The sequence below is a fragment of the Microcaecilia unicolor genome, chromosome 4, assembly GCF_901765095.1.
Source record: "Microcaecilia unicolor chromosome 4, aMicUni1.1, whole genome shotgun sequence".
NCBI classification, from domain to species: domain Eukaryota; kingdom Metazoa; phylum Chordata; class Amphibia; order Gymnophiona; family Siphonopidae; genus Microcaecilia; species Microcaecilia unicolor.
This window is the reverse complement of record NC_044034.1, coordinates 24590523-24610840: the sequence shown is the minus strand read 5'-3', so window position 1 is coordinate 24610840 and position 20318 is coordinate 24590523. Positions and strand designations below refer to the sequence as shown.

Below are 20318 nucleotides of genomic sequence, written 5' to 3'. Positions count from 1 at the left end.
AAACCAGGGAAAAAATAGCCAAAATCTAGAGTCTGTTTTAGTCATCAAAAAACAAAAATAATATCCACATGAAATCCTCAAAGTTCCAACACACATCACTGTTTTGGGCCGCTGGATTTGTTCATGTTCTGCAGCACTTGGAGAGTTCCTTTATGCACTGGAATGGTAGAAATTTGAGGAGCTGATATTGGGGAAAGATACCTCTTCAGTCAAGCTAAGTACTTCTGGAACTGTATTTTGATATAAAAGTCGTGAACTACCAGTGGTGTGTTGGAACTTTGTGAATTTTTTTATGCCTAAACCAGATGTGTGGGTTTTTTCCCTCCGTTTTTTTTTTTGTATTTTATTGGAGTTTGTCGCTTTCTTTTCTGGAAATAATTTAGTGGGGCCAATGATAATATCTGGGAACCCCTCCGAGGATAGACCGACACGTTTGGTCAGACCAATGAGTTTTGAGGCCTCGTTTGTTCAAATTGTGGGATTTTTCATAGCTCCTCACAGACTGGGTTAGCCATCCTATTAGCAAGCTGCTCGTTTGATGTTCTTTTTGGGATATTTTGAAAGTTTTCTGCCCCGTATGTATTTTTTCTGATATGCATAAACATACAATAATCGTCTCAGATCTCACTGTTGGATGACTACACTCTGCTATAACCTGCTTCAAGTGATTTTAGAAGGATAAATATCAAAGAGTGAAATAATTAAAGGACTTAGGAGCCCTTTTACTAAGCCGCTTAGGCGTGTCCTACACTTGTCAATTTGTAGTTACGGCCCGGCTACAGCGTGGCCCGGGTGCTAATTTCATTTGTTACGCGTCTGCTACTTGCGCTGGAAAATAAAAACCAGGCGCTAATAATCATTCTATGTGCGTAGATGATTACTGCATGAGACTTTACCGCTAAGTCAATGGTGGCTGTAAGGTCTCAAACCCAAAATGGACGCACCAATTTTTATTTTGCTGCATGTCCATTTTCAGCAATAATTATTGTAAAAAGGCCTTTTTTTTACAGGTGCGCTGAAAAATGGATCTGCGCACACCCAAAACCTGCGCCTACACTAGCGCAGCCCATTTTTCAGCGCACACTCAGTAAAAGAACCCTTAATTGGCTTTTAACACATACACTAAAATCCCTGTGGTCTATTTAATCCAAATGTGCTTTTTTTTGGGGGGGGGGGGGGGGGGGGGGGGGGAACATCCTGAGTGAAGGTTACACATTTCCCATGTTCTGTAACATTTAGAAAGATTCTCTCAAGTACTTGCTGCCACACACAGCGAGTGCTGCCTTCCAAAAAAGCCAAGAGATTTATGTTTCAATCTGCCAAGGTCATTACTCACCCGTACGGGAAAGTAGTCTCTATAGTACCTCCACACTGCCCAGTTACGAGCCCACGTAGACCTCCTTCCACCTGTTAAAAGTGTTAAGAGTCAAAGGATTATAGATTAATATGCACAGGTGGAACTACATAAAATCAGAGATAAATTAAATGCACATCTGCCTTGTTCCATATTTTTAAGATTTTTCAAGCATAACACAAAACAAAACGAAAAAAAACCAAAAGTAACAATCCATGGCAAATAAAGAAACAAAAATGAAAAGACAGAACAACATCAGCATTACATGACAATACCCGTATCAAATTAGCACAAAAGCACAAAACATATGAAAGACACGATTGTATGTTGCATTGTTAAGTTGCTTTGAACCATGCTAATTAAAATCATTTCTATGTGCTAAATACCAAACAAAATCAGTCAGATGTCCTCTAGTCAGGAAAGCAAGGTGTCACTGCGGAAAGCATTGTTATTCTCTGTCATAATACAACCTTGCTTTTCAGGATATTTAGTGAGAATGATCTAATTTTATATACTGGCTCTACTTTCTGAACTGAATATCCAAACATTTCTTATTTACGAAAGCTCCGTAGTCCCCTTCTTCCCCCTGCCTTTAACAAGGCACGGATCCAACCAGAGCAGACTCTATACTGGCATGGTCAGAGCAGCAGAAAGAACCAGGAAATCGGTACAGGAGAGGTTTGATAGATCCACAAGCAGCAGTGGTACAAGAAAAATGCAGATACTGAAGGCAAGGTTTATTAGGGAAGTAAGGGTTCAAATCCTACGACACGCCTTTTGACCTTGGACATGTCACTTAACCTTCCACTGTTTCAATGGGTGGTGGCAAGTGCTCCCTCTGAAATGGCCGCACAGCAAGCGCTTCACTTGCCACATGGCCATTTTCTGAAAAAAACAAAACAAAAAACAACAAGACCTGTCTTTTACTCATTGTGGTAAACATGCGCCGATGCCAGCGCAGATCCCATTTTGCCGCAGCTTCATGAAAGGGGCCCCCAAGTTTTTTGTACCTGTGGCAATGATGGGTTAAGTGACTTGTCCAAGGTCACAAGGAGGCGTGTGTTCAAAGCACTTAGACTTACAAATTACCATAGGTTACTGTGCAACTTTGTAAGTCTAAGTGCCTTGAAAATAAGCCCCTAGGAGCTATAATGGGAACTGAACCCAGGTTGCCAGGATCAAAGCCCGCTGCACTAACCATTATGCTACTCCTCCACTCCAGTAGGCACCCGTTTTCCTTCATAGAATAGGGACCTAAATGTAGACGAACCGTTATACAGAATTACATAATTTCAAGATTACAAATAAAAGCCTTATTTTCAATTGTTGGGTGAGTAAAAGCCAGGGCAAAGCTACTGCAAATTGAAAATGTACTCTACTGCAATGATCAGCAAATGTAAATCCTGCTTTATTATTTGCAAGAAATAAAAAAAAAACTTTTTTTTGTTACATTTGTACCCCGCGCTTTCCCACTCACGGCAGGCTCAATGCGGCTTACATGGGGCAATGGAGGGTTAAGTGACTTGCCCAGAGTCACAAGGAGCTGCCTGTGCCTGAAGTGGGAATCAAACTCGGTTCCCCAGGACCAAAGTCCACCCACCCTAACCACTAGTGTAAGAGTTGGGTATATGGAGGAGAGGGACCAAGCAAGGGTCTAATTGTTACTTTTGAGTGAAATATATATATTTTTAAATAAAAATAAAGAAATACAGGTAGAAGGAAAGCCAGGTAAACAGCTGTAAAGATACTGATCAGAGGAGGAACTGACAAAAACAGATGCAAGAATAACCTTAAAATCTAGTCAGGGGATTAGGGCTTCTAGTACAGCATACTGCATAGAAGTCATTTACAGAACAAATATCCAGAGATTAAGGTCACTAAATTCAGGTAAGGATTACCACTGCAGTTCTTTGTGTCTCTGGGCAAGTCAATTAACTCTCCATTGCCCCTGGTGCAAAATAAGTACCTGTATATAATACGTAAACCACTTTGACTAAGCACAAAAAGGTAGCCCATTCCCTTTCCAAGTGTAGTTTCAAACTCAGTGGCTCAAGACCAAACCAGAGAAATTTGTGGGGTTTTTTTTTTTTTTTAGAATTATGACCTTTGTTCATATTATATTAAGAGGTAATAAAATGGGATATGCCCAAGAATTTGAAACGAGCACCTATCAGGCTCAAAGGGTGACAAGAAAACAAACCTAACCTTTCGTTGGAGTATTCCAGTCGAACACCAGCCATGCAAGGTAGAGAGCTGCGATCAGCCAGTAGTCGGTGCAGAATAAGTACACAAGAATTACAGTACAAGCAATACCTGCGGTGGGGCGAGAAGCTCTATTAGAAGTCCAACATAGCAAACAAAAAATACTTTGCAGGCATTACAAGTGGCAGAAATTCAGAGGCTAGAGTGATTGTAGGCTGCTCACGAGCATCTATTTTTTTAGCAGTTACATTGGTTGCCTTTGAGCATAGAGTTATCTATACAGTACTTTTACTTGTGTTTAAGGCTATTTCTAACAGTCCCACGCCAGATATCTACTATGCTGAAAATCCCTCTTCCTACAAATTTGTGTTGGACGCTCCTACTGTACATGAAATAAGGTTAGAGAAGGACTTGACACTTTACTCCTATTTATTTTGGAGGTTTGTTGCTTGCTGTTTAACTAAGGTTGATTTTATGCTTTATTGTATTTATATTTTTTAACTATACATGTTACTACTGTAAACCACCAAGAACTTTCTGGATTGTGCGGGGTAGTAAATAATGTAAATAAATAAAAAGGCAGCTGGCACAGATATAAAAGTACCAACACCTGACTATAGCAATTCTTAATTTGTCATTACCAGCTGGTGCCTCAATAGTAAGCAACCCAACTTTGCAACAGCTGGGGACTCAGCTGGCATAGGTTTGATTCCCTGCAGAAGAGAAGGCCACCACTGGAAAAGAAACCGAGAAACCAATCCAGTTTTCAGAGTTTCCTTGCAGAGATGTGACAGACCCCTCCTTATACTGGGTGACCTGATAGTGATCTCTACCAGTTTCAAATGTGCTTTTGCCCTCAGGGTCAACCAAGTTCAATTAAACTTTTTGAAGACAATTGCTGGTCCCTTTGGTTTTGCATGATTAAAAGGACAAAGGACAGCCTCTGTGCTTATTACTGTCTTCATCATAAAAATGCCATCCACCTAACTCAAAGTAGCATTATATTCTGCTTCACGTAGTCAAACTTGACACACAGTGGTCTAAAATGGTTAAGTGAAGTTTAAATATTTTGCTACCCCATTAAAACTCGTGTCAGAACACTACATTTGCTGTGCACCTCTGAACATACATCCTTAGAACTAGAGGTACGGTGCAAGGTTTCTAAACACAAACAAGTCTTAATTCAGAGCACTAAGTAGCACAAACACGCATGTCAGGTGTAATCTCTAGTGTTGGAATTTTTTAAAAATAAATTAAGAAGAAGTACCACAAGCTGGCATTTTCATCTTAGCAGGCTATTTCTTTACCCCAGTTAAAAGGAGGGGCTGTTCCCACATGCATAAAGTACATAAGTATTGCCATACTGAGACAGACCGAAGGTCCATCAAGTCCAGCATCCTGTTTCCAACAGTGGCCAATCCAGGTCAGAAATACCTGTCAAAATCCCCAAAAAGTTCAATACATTTTATGCTGCTTATCCCAGAAATAAGCAGTGGATTTTCCCCAAGTCATTTTAATAATGGTCTATGGCAGGGGTAGGCAACTCCGGTCCTCGAGAGCCGCAGGCAGGTCAGGTTTTCAGGATATCCACAATGAATATGCATGAACTTGATTTGCATACACCTCCTCCATGGTATGCAAATCTATCTCCTGCATATTCATTGTGGATATCCTGAAAACTTGACCTGCCTGCGGCTCTCGAGGACCGGAGTTGCCTACCCCTGGGGTCTATGGGCTTTTCCTTTAGGAAGCCATCCAAACCTTTAAACCCTGCTAACTGCTTTTACTACATTCTCTGGCAATGAATTCCAGAGTTTAATTACATGTTGAGTGAAGAAAACTTCTCTTTGATTTGTTTTAAATTTACTATTTTGTAGCTTCATCGCAAGACCCCTAGACCAAGTATTTTTGTAAAGAGTAAACAAGTGATTCACGTCTACCCGTTCCACTCCACTCATTTTATAGACCTCTATCATATCTCCCCGCGGCCATGTTTTCTTCAAGCGGAAGAGCCATAGCCGCTTCAGCCTTTCCTCATAGGGAAATCTTCCTATCCCCTTTATTTTCATCGCTGTGCAGATTTGGGGATCAGAATTATTTTTTTTTTTTTAGTCAGTCAAGTGCCCTTTTGGCGACACCATTAGCATCCACTGGATGCAATATGGGAAAGGCAGAAACTCTTGACAGAGCTGTGTCATGCTTGTTTTGTATAGTATGGTCTTCCAATGCAATGCATCCATCACGTAGGACAGAGTTCTAGAATGGATGATATCGGAAAGGGAAGGCATGAACCAAAGGGAACCCCCCCCCCCCCCCCCCCCTTCCAGGATCAGATTTTGGACCTGTGGCAGACAAAAGTCAGCTTTTGCTAAACAAATGGAAATTACCCCTCTCTATACACAGTCCGGGTGTTTGCTCAAGCATCCACAGAGCTGGCATCTATGGATAACTTGAGCAAACCCCATGACTGTATATAGAATGACCCTCATAGGCAGGGCTTTTTTTTGAGGGGGTACTCAGTACCGGCACCTTTTCCATTGCCTGCTAAATTTGAACATGGTCCTCATATTTTAAATGATAGAGCTCAGGCTCTACATACAAATTCTGTCTTGTCATAGATTCTGTGACTGGTTGCAGGGGGCCTGGCTATTGTGGTGTGGGTCCCTCAGTAATCACCCCACCCCTGAAGGGTGGCCTGACATTTGAGCACCGGCATCTTTTTCGCTAGAAAAACAAAACAAAAAAAAAACCCCACACTGCTCATAGGATACCTATTGCAATTTTCCTCATTTTCTTCTATTTCAAGTAAGCATTGCAGTCCCTCCTGTGACTCAATACAGAAGTAGTTCTAGAGATTTAATACCAGGTGCCTGATAATTGGTAAGTCAGATTTTTCACCGAAATGACTTCTTACCCATAGCAAGAAAACTAAGAACCCATTGCAAAACAGAGATAATCTGTAGTTGCTTCTGTATTTGGGACTTGGACAGCCAAGGAAGAGATGGTATTTCTTGCAAAGCAGACAGAAAGCTTGCACCAGTGCCTGCAAAGGGAAAAAAAGAAAGTTAGCGTACTTGTGCTTTACACTACTTCACTGCTACATTTCAAACAGTGCAGTACATCAAATACTAGGCAGCTTGTTACAAGAGACTGAATTATTAGTAACAAGTGGAAAAAGCATGCAGAGCATGACTCATGGGAATCCTTTCTAATCCCTCAGGGGAAGTGCATGCACATTTGTGTTGCTCTCAGACATACACAAAATAGCCAAGTCTGTGCGTGGGAAGCGGATAAGCGAATGCTGTTTGACAGGTACAGTTCCTTAGCCATTGTTACTGTGATCAGCAGCTGTTGGAATGGCTTTTTTCCCCACAGAAACACACTGGGGCTCTTTAGGGGAGACTAAGCCATCTTTCCCCCCACCCAATCACTACTACTACTACTACTACTGATTTCAATAGATTGTAAGCTCTCTGAGCAGGTACTGTCTCTCTATGTTGGATGTTCAGCGCTGTGTGCGTCTGGTAGCGCTATACAAATGTTAATAATACTAGATGTATGTAGCATTGTACACATTACATGCAGGTACTTTCTCTGTCCCTAGAGGGCTCACAATCTAAGTTTTGTACCTGGAGCAATGGAGGGTTAAGTGGCTTGTCCCAATGTCACAGGGAGCTGCAGTAGGAATCAAACCCAGGTTGCCAGGATCAAAGTCCACTGCACTAACCATTAGGCTACTGCTCCACAGTCCTTTGCTAGTTCCACTAGAAGCACAAGCTGCCATGATACATAGCTGAAGTTACTAACATAGAAAACACACAAAAGCTAGTTCTCTATTCTAGCTCCTCCAGAATACAGCTTTGGGCCCCAGTCATTAAACAAATTTCACAGTTCATGCTGACATTTGTCAACTGGACCCTGGAAAGCTCTCAAATGTGTAGATACCAGTGACAAGCTTGTCCCCACGTTATTGGTGTGATGGGAGGATGAGGACAGAGCTTAAGACATTTACAGTTAGTCAATTGTCTTGGCACATACCCAATTCTACACTGCCAAACCATTTTCATTGTCCAGCATACAAATACAATATTTTATAGAGAGGTCTTCCAGAGCACAGGGTAAATTTCAGGCTGCACGAACACTAAAAGTTAGTATTCTAAGAATGGACAAGAGTTGGCACTTCAATTTAATGGCCCACTTGATGCTCCAACACATTTGAAAGAGACCATACACTCACCAGCTACCCCGATGCTAGTGAATATTCTGCTTGTAAAGCTGCATTTGGTGACCAACATACATTTTGTTTAGAAAGCAACTGAAGGTTTTTATTCCAGCCACCTGCCATATAATCATTTGCACCCAATTGCTTAGCTGCTACTATTTTTGTAAAGATGTTTTGACTAGCATATTTTGATTTTGAATTCACTTACATTACTATTTTTAGTTTTAAACTGTAATTTGGTCTATTTTTGTTTGATGCCGATTGCTTGTGTTGTAACCTGCATGGATTTTTAGATACTGTGGGCTAAGGGGGTGCACTCTATAAATAGTGCCTAAAAAAAAGGAAGTACTTCAACTGGGCAACCAAGAGACTATATATCTCATATAGGTCAGTAATTTATCAAAAATTACTTTTGATAAATTATGAGATATATATTGTCTTAGTTGCCTAGTTGAAGTACTTCCCTTTTTTTTTGCCTTGAAGACATCTTTTATTAAAGTACATTTTTCCACTATTTTTGGATATTAAAAAAAAAAACTGGTGCCAACCCCCCCCCCCCCCCCCCCCCCCACTTAAGTGTTATTCTAAGCGCCATGCCTAAAGTTAGGAACAGTTTAAAGAACACCCTTAAGCGCAGGGGTCGCACGTAAAATTTAGGTATGTCCATTTGCACCAACAAAAACATGGTACAAATGCCCACGCCTAAATTTACGCGAACACCCTTTTTCTATAATTACACACGTAACTAGAATCAATGCCCGTGATCTGCTCCAAACGCCCATGACCCTCCCATTTCTGCACCCCCTTTTCCGGGGCAACAGTAAAATTTAGGAGTGGATCACGCGCTTAAATTTATGCATGTGCATTCAATTAGCACCAATTGTTAAAGCTAATTGACACTAATTGGCTTGTTCAATTAAATTGTGCACACTATTTTGACATCTTTTTATAGAATTAGGAAGTAAAAGTATCTTATATAAAATTCATTACAAAGCTCACACTTGTGAAATTCAGATATAGACCAAGTTTCACATCAATCTTTCCCTCCCATGGTAGCAACATCCTACACAAAAGTCTTTAAGAACCTCACACACAAAACTGTTTTGTGTTGAACGTTACTTGAAACTAAATTGTTCTTATCTGCCGTTTTAATTGGAGCTCCTTTCTCTTATTAATTTTATTATAAACGGCTTTGCTATTTGCTAGCGAAAGGCAGTATTATAAAGAGCCATACGCCATAAATGAAAGTGTAAAAGGATGGTCGGCAGATGCTACTGAAGACCACTAGCAATTGGATCCTGTTGTACTAACAAGTTCTCTTCAAAGGATGCACCTTCCTCTCAAATTTACGTATACAAGGATATCAAGTACAATACTTGCATGGTAGATGAAGTCTCACTTCTGCAAACAGTTCCAAAAACTCTGATTTATACATCAGAAGTAGTCTTCACAGGCATTGCCTGACACTTTTAGAGGTTGGGACTCTTGACTTTTTGGACATGGCCTGCCCAAAATACCTGTTTAACTCAGCGACACATTCAGTAAAGTCTACTCTTGCTTCACTAGTTTGGTAGTATTCCAATTCTATGTGACATCACAAATACCATGGAAGCAATGACAACAGCAAGCATAGAATAAGGGATCCCAAGAAGAGTGAGGAAAATTTAACCCAGCAGGCTCAAGAACATTTGAGCTCAACCCTGTGGCACAAAAGACTCAAGATGGCTTTCATTTCACAGGTTCTCTCAAGCAGCTCTTCATGAAGCACCACGCTAACTCAGCAAAAATAAAGAAGAACCGAAAGCAATTGGGTAGAGCAAGTATAATTAGGATGGTACTAAAGACTGGCCAAGAGTACGCTTTGCATCTTCACACCCCTTGTCCAACTATTTTGTTTTCACATTTTAAAACTACTAAGATCAGATGCAATGTAAATTTTATGTGCTCAATTCTGCTTTGTTCACAAACGGCTCTTCAATCAGGCTTTTAATGGAAGAAGTAACTAACTTGTTAATCTCACACACCAACACAAGGAGTGAAACGGGCTGCACATACTGCAGTAGGACATGGTTATCCACTCCTACCCTAGCTGAAATAATATTTAACCGTCTCTCTGACCTCATGTGCAACTTTCTTTAATCACCTTATTTTCTAACTTTGCTGATACCCTACGGTGTCTATTAAAATGTTCTATTACATATTGTGTTGGCATTGCAAGTAGTATACCATGCCATACTTTGTATCGTTGCTTGAATATATTTTTACTGTTGTAATTGCCTATTGCTCATGTTTGATCTATTCTTACTGTACACCGCCTTGAGTGAATGCCTGCAAAAAGGCAGTAAATAAATCCTAATAAATATATGGTACCAATGTCCATCATATTAGTTCTTTGTCAGGGCTTGGGGAAGAGGCATGAGGTTTACTAGGTCACCAGGGAATGGAGGTCTCCCCACCTTCTACGGGGATTCCTAAGGGGCCTTCAGTTTGGGAAAGTGGATCCTTTACTTTGTTGGTGCCACTGCAAAGTGGCCATTATTTGTCTCCTACAGCTTTTGCAAAAAACTACAACTTGAGCCTGCAAAAGGATTTGCAGGCTAGTTCTTACTTTGGGGGTGGGGTGGGGAACAAAACCCCAGCTCTTTCACATTTGTGTATTGAGCTCTTTGCATGATTTCATAGTGCACAGCGGAGAAATTAGATCTTACCTGCTAATTTGCTTTCCTTTAGTCCCTCCGGACCGGACCAGGATTGGACTGTTGGGTTGTGCCCGCCTACCAGCAGGTGGAGACTGAGAAAAAACTCTGACTCTAGAGAGCCAATAGGAGCCCTGGCCATGTGACCTTAGCCTCAGTATTTGAATAACAAAGCAGGAAAGAAAGAAAGAACTTCTGTGCCGTATGGAATCCTAGCAGCCACAAATTCCTTGGCAAAACCGAGTACTAGAGCTCACCAGCAACTCTCACCAGAGAAGTGGCATGGCCCATTCATATTAGAGCTCACCAGCAACTCTCACCAGAGAAGTGGTATGACTCACTTAAGGTTTCATATATATTCCATCAACTGAGCTCACCAGCAACTCTCACCAGAGAAGTGGTATGACTCACTTAAGGTTTCATATATATTCCATCAACTGAGCTCACCAGCAACTCTCACCAGAGAAGTGGTATGACTCACTTAAGGTTTCATATATATTCCATCAACTGAGCTCACCAGCAACTCTCGGCAGAGAAGTGGTATGACATATTTAAGGCTTTATATATATTCCAGCAACTGAACTCACCAGCAACTCTCGGCAGAGAAGTGGTATGACATATTTAAGGCTTTATATATATTCCAGCAACTGAACTCACCAGCAACTCTCGGCAGAGAAGTGGTATGACATATTTAAGGCTTTATATATATTCCAGCAACTGAACTCACCAGCAACTCTCACCAGAGAAGTGGTATGACATATTTAAGGCTTTATATATATTCCAGCAACTGAACTCACCAGCAACTCTCACCAGAGAAGTGGTATGACCCATTAAGGTTTTATATATATTCCAGCAACCGAGCTCACCAGCAACCACCAGAGAAGTGGTATGGACCACGCAAAGTCTTTTTTTTTTTTTTTTTTAAACATTCCACCTGTGGTAAAGGAACGAATACACTTCCAAACTTAATAAAAGAATCTAAAGAGTTGATAGAACATGGGAGGGGCCTGGTCCGGTCCGGAGGGACTAAAGGAAAGCAAATTAGCAGGTAAGATCTAATTTCTCCTTCCTTAGCATCCCTCCGGACCGGACCAGGATTGGACTGTTGGGAAGTACCAAAGCAGTAATCTTACGGGAGGGACAGACATTGAGAATGTGGTAGAGTCCCTGAAGACACCCAAACTAGGATGAATACGAAGCCAAAGCGTGACGATCCAAGAACCGCCAATAAACTAAATAGAATGACTACAAAGCAAAAAAGCTGAAGCTGAAAAAAGTCCAAGCGACGCTGAACATTATCCCCTACCAAGTGACCGCTATATATTGTCCCCTACCGCATCAGTGCAGCGCAAAGGACAGAGAGACTCGAGAAAAAACGACTGAAAGAAGGATGAGAAAGGTAGAAGCAGAGCCGCCGGGCAACAAAAAACTGCAATGAATCTACCTCAGCTGAGAAAGTGGAAACCGAAATCCTGAAGTACAATACTCCAGATATTGTAGACTATTGCTGACCTAGCAACAAATTGGAAGTATGTAAAGCCTGTCAGTGAGAAAGTACCTGATCACTAGAAGCTAAATAGGTAAAAACAAGAATGCAGTTAAATAGTATGCAGAAGAAGAAGGTACCTAAATCCTTGCTGCAAACTAGACTGAAGGTCCAAATAAACTGACAGCCGCTGCAGTTACCCAACATGAAAAAAAAAACATCTCAGAGCGCAATTCAACTGAGAGAGAAAGAATCATCTGTAGCTGTTGCCTCTGCAAGCCAATCACCTGAGACTCTTGTCGTAGACCCCAATTAGTGAAAACGGGAATAAATCAACAGTAGACACTTGTTAGTACCTTTCATCTGTTAGAAACATATAGAAGTCCATAAAACACTACACAGTTCCAGGAACAACATGTATAGAATGTTTGTACGTTTAGGAATCTAGCCAGGTGCTCATGGTCTGGATTGGCCGTGGACAGAAAGGTGGGCTCAATAGGACCTTTGAGCTTTTCCCAGTGTGGAATTACATATGTACTTATGTAGTAGAACTATAAATATACATATATATTTTCACAGATGCAGCCATCAAAAAACTGATCACTGTGTATATGCTCCCGGCATACCTGCAGGAAGAATGCTCAATCTCAAACACCAGACCACTAGTGAGAATACAGAGGCCAACTGAGCGGAGGGCTTCCATCAGAGATAAATATCTGGATACGAGAGGGCATCTATCTCTGCCGCTGACAAGTCTTTTTAGCAAGAGAGTAAGCGAGGCACATGGAAGGTCAGAGCGAAAAGAAATAGTTGTAGAACTGGGACCTCCCCTTAAGGTACTATCCACTGAGAACTCTTTTTTTTTTTTTTTTTTTTTTCTTCAATGGTCACAAAATTGACAGAGTGAAAAGCTGCCCAAAAAAGACTACCGAGACTCCAAAGCGAATGAAGAAAAAATTCCTTCTTGGGAGCTAGAAAGTAAAATTTTACTCTGCAAAATAGAGCAACGTAATGGCCGAAGGCCCAAGAACATCCAGAGAAAACAGAAAGTGGGACGCTTGTAGAGAAGACAAAAACAGTCTGCGCCAACTTGACTAAACAAAGAGAGAAAAAATAGAAACATGCTATGAAATCTAATGAGATCACACGAGAGCTCAAAAGAGAGCTCAAATGAGAGACCTGGCTACATGCACCCCATAACCTAGGGTGTGCCCGAAATGCACCACCCGTTGCTTGACCTGACAACTCTGCCAATAAGACTGTCTGTAATGAACCAGACATCTATGGAAAGGATGAAATGACGAGACGTAGTTTCATGAGCGCCGCTGCTACTACGACCATAACTTAAGAAAAAAGTGCGCGGAGCCGACGCGAGACTGAAGAGCAGGGCAAGAAAACTGGTAATGAGGACCTTATCATCCTCGTATCACGGACATTACTCCTCCTATACTGAGATGTACTAAGATGTACCTACCCACATCCATAAGAAATGAATGTGGTACTTGCAACCTGGATTGACCACAACTGAGAACAGGATGCTGGGCTTAATGGACTCTTAGACTTTCCCCGTATGACCATACTCGTATACTAATAGCAAAAATGCACAGGAAGTGAAAGAATCCCCTTCCAATTGAAAGGAAGGTCTGGAATGAGGACATATAGAATGAAAATGAAAGGATCACCATATGTTGAGCGTGGACTGAGACACACTGGCCTTTAATTTTACCAGATCTCCCCAAACCTCGTATCATGTCATGCCTCCTTCCTCACTGAGATGTACAGAGACGAACAGATGCACACTCACAAGATATGAATGTGGTATTTGCAATCTGGATTGACCCCATCTGAAAACAGGATGGGGACTCTTGGCCTTTCCCATTATGGCAACACTTATGCCCTTATGGCAAAAAATGCACAGAAAATGAGTGAATCTCCTTCCAAGAGAAAAAAAACTCTTGAGAGAGGAAGAATAAAATGAAAATGAAAAGGAATAGACTTGGAAAATACCTATTACGGAAAAGGTGGTGAATTTGTGCCACAGGAGACAAGACTGTACCTGACGTCAAGAAAGCTTGAAACAAGACCCTAAAATCTGTAAGGGAGAGAAAGGGATAGCAGATGTTATGGATGGTCATACTGGACAAAACCAGAATGTTTACCATGTGCCCAGGCTGAATAGATAGAGGAAACAAAAATACAAGTAAATGGCATGAGGACCTCCCACTATCCTTAAGTGGGAATGCAAATTGACCGGATAACTTTACTCCCTAAGTGGACATATATCTTGTAAGTCCTAGAAGAAAACTAAGATAACACATGAGAAACTCCAAGACAGTTGGAAAGTAGAGAAGATGTGAATAAAACATGCCTTCTAATGCATCTGAGAAAACTGGGTGCTCCTAGAATATGAGTCTCCTAGAATATGAGAACCATCTGAACCATGTAGCCTATGCAGCTGTCATCTGCTATGCCAAAGAGAACGCATAGCCATGAAAGAAAATTGCTGAAAGGAAGTAAGACCTTATGTCCAGAATTGCAAAGTACGCAACAATTGAGTATCAGACAATGTATTTCATTGCACATGGCATCTGAACCATATAGCCTACGCTCTAGAGAACGTTTGTTAAGATCTTAAAACACTGTATAAGAACATAGCCACGGAGGAAAATTTCCTGAAAGGAATTAAGATCTTATGTCCAGCATTGTAAAGTACCAAACAATGGCACCTGAACCAGATAGCCTATGCCATAGAAAATGTTTGTTAAGTTCTTAAAACACTGTATAACATCATAGCCATGAAGGGAAATGCTTGAAAGGAACTAAGATATTATGGCCAGATTTGTAAAGTACTAATCAATTGACTATTAGACAATGTAGTCCTATTCACCAGGAAATGAGAAAGACACAGAGTGACACACACTGGACCTCCATAAAAACTGCGCTAGACAATAGCAAAGACCTTTCCTCCAAACATCACACACAAGGGAAAGGAATAGGAGATTGGTTATTTTGGAGCTGAGATATAATTTAATTCGCCCCATTGTCTAAAACAGAGAATTCCCGACTGAGCTGCACTTTGAATCGGAGTCTTGCCAAGAACAAAGAAATCGCCAACTGAGCTGCACTTTAATTCACAACATTGTTAGCAACCAAAAAGTCCCCGACAGAGAAAAAACAGAGGGAAAAACAAAATGAGCGCCATTCGCATCGTAACATTTTTTTTGTTTGTTTGTTTTTTTTAATAGCTTGAAAAATACATGTAAAATTAATTGCGGGGAAAATATACTACCAATTGCCCCAACTACCGGAGAAACAATATCTCCTTTTCATTGCACAAACAGCCAAACACAGTAAAAGCAGAAAAACGCTGCTGCATCAAGGGAAATTGCAGCTGCAGGCAAAACAATGGCGGCCAAGCGCGCCAAAATGAGAAGAATAAAGTTCGGGGGAGAAAACCACTGACCAGACCGACGAAGAAGCAGGAAATCCGTGCCGCTGAAAAACAGATAACCTCCGATGCCGCACAAAACATGGCTTAGCCTCTGGCCCGACAGGAACCGTCAATACAGCTCCCAAGCTATACAGACCTGTCCAAGAGCGAGCACGCGCTTAACAGTTCGCGCCTCTCTTTTTTTTTTTTTTTTTTACAACTACCGCCGCTAACAACGCCGGATAGCAGAGGAAAAATAATGAAGATAACAAAAAACCACCGATTAAAGTCACAGACGCTGACTTTTCACTTTTTTTTTTTTTTTTAAATAGCTCCGCCAGAAAAGAAAATAAAGACTCTTCAAACAGAATAAGACAGAAGAGCTACCTGCTCGTTATAAGACTGGGGAAAGCAAAAACTACTTCCTTTAAATTCCTTTCATTTGAATTAATTTTTTAAATTTTCTTTTACTTGATTTAATTCTTTAAAAACAGCTGCCTATTAAAAGTGGCTGCCTCTCCCAAAGACGGTACACCTTTCCAGAGAAAGGGACGGCCCTTCCCTGCTAAGCCAGGGAGATGGGGAGGAAGGGGGGTGGACTCGAGACACTCGAGTTTAACACCCCAGAGGCTGTCAAAGAAAGAAAAGAAACCCTGTCAAGCCTCTAATTACGATTCCAGGCACAGAAGAAGTATTATAAATATATCTGTAATATCTTATAGAGAAAAAGAGAGAGAGAGACTAATGGGCTCACTTCCTACCTGCTGAGAGACTGAGAAAATACTGAGGCTAAGGTCACATGGCCAGGGCTCCTATTGGCTCTCTAGAGTCAGAGTTTTTTCTCAGTCTCCACCTGCTGGTAGGCGGGCACAACCCAACAGTCCAATCCTGGTCCGGTCCGGAGGGATGCTAAGGAAAGGTCTATTAATGCAAAAAAAAAATCTATATAAGCTTTCCCACACAATATGCTTCACATGAAGCTTACCACCAAGTGCCCTTTCGTAGCATGACTAATCTCACTTTGCATGAAAAATAGCAAAATCATCATCCGAGCTCAAACCTATGGAACAAAAGTCCCAGGGCATTGGATGAACACAGAGGATCTCGAATTAGAAGATGAAAACAAACAAATATTTGAATGTGTGTTTGCATATTGAGTGGCGCTTAGATGGAAACTCTGGCTATGAAGAGCTAAGGCAGGTGCTGGGCAAGCTTGTATGGTCTGAGTCCCATATACAGCAATCTGGTTTAGGATGGGCTGGAAAGGGCTTCGACAAACTCCAGTAAATTGGAACATGAGGACAGTGCCGGGCAGACTTTTACAGTTTGTGTCCTGCAAGTGACAAGACTGATTTGGATAGGCTGGAGTGGACTTTGACAGCAACTTTAGTAGTTGTAACCTAAGGACAGGGCCGGTAGGACTTCAATGGTCTAGGTCCCAGAAATGTCAAAGAAACAATGATCTAAGTATTTTATATTACAATCATTATTGGTTTAATCATGACTCGATAATGAGCGTGACTGTTGGGCATCCTGGATGGACTGTTCAAGTCTTTATCTGCCGTCATTTTCTATGTTATTATTTCATGCTATGAGGTAATTCTCAAAAGGTCACAAAGTTAGGTGCCAGGATGATGTACAATAAGCATGCATTCTACTGGCAATTATATTCATAAGTCTTTACCAACGTTAAGTCCTAAAGTTACGTGCCTAACTTTAAGTTATGAAACTGACAATATTCTATCACTTGCGCACTAAGCGTAAATTTTGTGTTCAAGTTTATAGAATTCGGTTATGTGTGATGTATACTTTTGCAAAATCATTTTTCACTTTAGTGTGTCCAGGGTCCTTGATGATTAGCAGCCCAATGTATTCCTCCTGTAGCTGCTAATTCACAAAGCAGCCAACCGCAAAAAACATACAAGTCCACCTACACAGCGGGATTTAGCTACCTTGGCTCAAAATGGTAGTCCTCAATTCCCATAGTCATAAGAAGCATCACAAACTACCTCCAGTTCAGAAAAGATCTAAAGACCTAACTCTTCAGGAAATTCTATGAGTAAAATATGGACTAATCATTCTGGAACAATACACAACACAACCACCAACTGTAACACATCTTTTCATTTAAGAAAAGAAGACATACCTTTCTCAAGAAACCCAATGACTATTCCATACGCACTAATAGTTATCTTGCCAACCACTGTAAAACAGCATCATACAACCTTGTAAATGTAATCTCTTAACAACTGTTAAATGTAAGCCACATTGAACCAAAACTCGTTTTTGGATAATTGTGGGATACAAGTATATGAACAAATAAAATAAAGGTTTAGCATGTTTACAAAATTAAACACTAGTAACAAAAGTAAACTCCTTTCATCCCCAAACTGCTGATCCAAGCTAAACATGCAAGGCTCCATGAGATCAGCAAGCTGTGTGCTCTCCAGCTGAACTCTGTTTGGGTCAAAGTCCAAAGCTGCAAGAAAAGTTAATCCTGTAAGGGTTTAGACAGTAGTTTTAAAAGAACAGACTTACAAAAACACTGGGAAAAGTATACATGGCATCACTTATGGTATTTCCTGACCTCTCTGTGTAAGTGTGACTGTGCATCTGGTGTGTAATCTGGAGGTAGAGGGGAAGGTGCTGTTTGAATGGAGCAGGGGTGGACTGAAAGTGGTCCAGGCCCCTCCGGATGCTGCCCGACACCCCCCTACCGCCGCAGCTGATGCCCCCGCTGCCCCAGTCCTACCTGAAGGGCCCTAGTGGTCTCTGCGGGGGGGGGGGGGGGGGGGGGGGGGAGGGGAGCATGTTCTTTCCTGCCTGCTGCTATTCCCTCACCTGTTGGTGCTGCCATGTTTTCAAAACGGTAGCCAAGTATTCCGGGTCTGTACAGTCTTGCGAGATTTCCGCAGGGAGTCTCGGCCGCCAGTTTTAAAGTACAGCGGTGCCGGGCAGGGGGAATAGTGGCAGCACATGTAGCCCCTCCCCCCCCCTTGCAGAGGCCACTAGATCACCAACAGAACACCTTCTGTCCGAATGGTCAGTCCACCCCTTGAATAGAGCACTACCTAATTTGTAGATTTGGAAAGTACAGAATGAAACCAATTGGGTCCCACTCGGTGACATAATCATATGGCTAATTTTGAGTGGGCCCTGATCCTACATGCTAACAAGATTCTGCTTGAGACTGCCTGAAGTTCAGATAGGATTGAGGAAGAGGGTGAGGAACAAGGGGCATCATGGATGCGCGATGGATCCTTGAAAAGAATGCTAGGATATCTACATGCATTTCACAGACTACCACAAGGCCCAACTATGTAAAATCATGAAGAACTCTGGAATACATTAAGCACGGGTACACCAGAACACCCAAGAGATCTCATGCACAACCTTTACACTGATCAAGAAGCAACAGTTACGTTTTAGAACAAAAACAGGACAGTTTAAAATCAGCAAATATGTACAAGGCTGCTTTCTACATACCTGTTCACTATATACAGAGAACAAGTCAGAGAAGCAGGACTATATGAAGAAACCCAAGCTATGAAAATTAGAAGACAACCTTCACTATGCTAATACCACCACACTGCAGACTGAAAACGATGACAATCCAAAATATAGGAGTGTCAAGATCAAGGAATTGTCAAAAAAACGGGCCTGCATGTTAAAAGTGAAGGCAAAGATCCTTGACAACTGGTGGAATTTCATTGTTGATGGAGAAGTAATATCAAAGAGACAAACTTCAACGTACTAGGATCAAAATAAATAAATAATGAAACAAGTCATCAAGAAATCTTGTCTAGCAGACTGGCTATGAAGGACCTAGACAAGATCTTCGTGCAGAGATTCTTTGCATATGAAGACAACTTGTTCATGCCATAGTACGTTCAATAATGTCATATGGATGTAAGTTCGACAGTGAAACAGCAAGACACAATACAAATGCCTTCCAACTATAGTGCTGGAGAAGACATACTGTGTTCTGGCTGAAGAACAAATCAGTTGGTATTGGAGATCGAATCTAAGTTTTCCTTCAAAGCTCAAATGACAAATGACGTTCTCACTTTGGACATGTCATGACAAAGACAGAGAAAGACATCCTGTTTGGCAAGGTTGAAGGTCTATGTAACAGAGGAAGACCATCAATGTGATGAATTGCTACAACAGCAGCGGCTGAGGAGGATTCCACTCCTATCAACAGCCACCTGTCTGAAGGTTGAACACAGCTCATGGAGACCCACTGGATAACTGCCCTGAATTGAAGGCTCACACAGTTACCCAATAGTTTTCAGCTGCAGCTAAGCTACAAGCTCAAAAGAGAAAACTCCTAGGCTGAAATTTAAATTTAGTTTCAGTGTCCTATTCTACTACTACTTATCTAATATAACAATTTGTACAGTCAACGTTCTATGGCTGGCTGGCTGGGTTCGTGACATCAGCAAGCCTCCAGGGTTCAATTCCCTCTCACTGTCCCACCCTCACGTAAAGATGAAATAATGTCAGAGGGCGGAACAGTGAGGGAAGGGAACGATGGAGGCGAGCCGACGTCAGGATGTTACGAACGCAAACACGACAAGTGAAGGCAATGGAAAGCGGGACACGGATGCGAGGCCAGGGCACAGGACAATCACTAGACGAGGGGATGGGAGAGGAGAGAATCATGGGACATGGAGGAGAGGGCCGGGTAGAGGAAAATTGCTGGGCATGGAGGGGAGGCCAGAATCGCAGGACACTGAGGGGACGACAGGGCAGAGCAGGATCGCTAGAAATGGAGGGGAGGCCAGAGCAGGATCGCTAGAAATGGAGAGGAGGCCAGAATCACAGGGCATGGAGGGGACGGCAGGACACAGGAGAATCGCTGCACATGGAGGGGAGGTCAGAATTGCTGGACATTGAGGGGAGGGCAGGGGAGAGAGGAGAAATGG

General features: G+C 41.8%; 1 protein-coding gene across 1 annotated transcript in view; it reads right to left on the bottom strand.

Annotated features, from left to right (window-relative positions):
* Positions 1–20318, bottom strand: part of DGAT2 (diacylglycerol O-acyltransferase 2) — a 47432-nt gene that overhangs the window by 17452 nt on the left and 9662 nt on the right. The window contains exons 2-4 of the mRNA XM_030200045.1: positions 6471–6599; positions 3560–3667; positions 1337–1407 (exon numbers count right to left, since the gene is read on the bottom strand). Of these exons, the coding sequence (XP_030055905.1) occupies positions 1337–1407; positions 3560–3667; positions 6471–6599 (308 nt within the window). The remainder of the gene's footprint in view (positions 1–1336; positions 1408–3559; positions 3668–6470; positions 6600–20318) is intronic.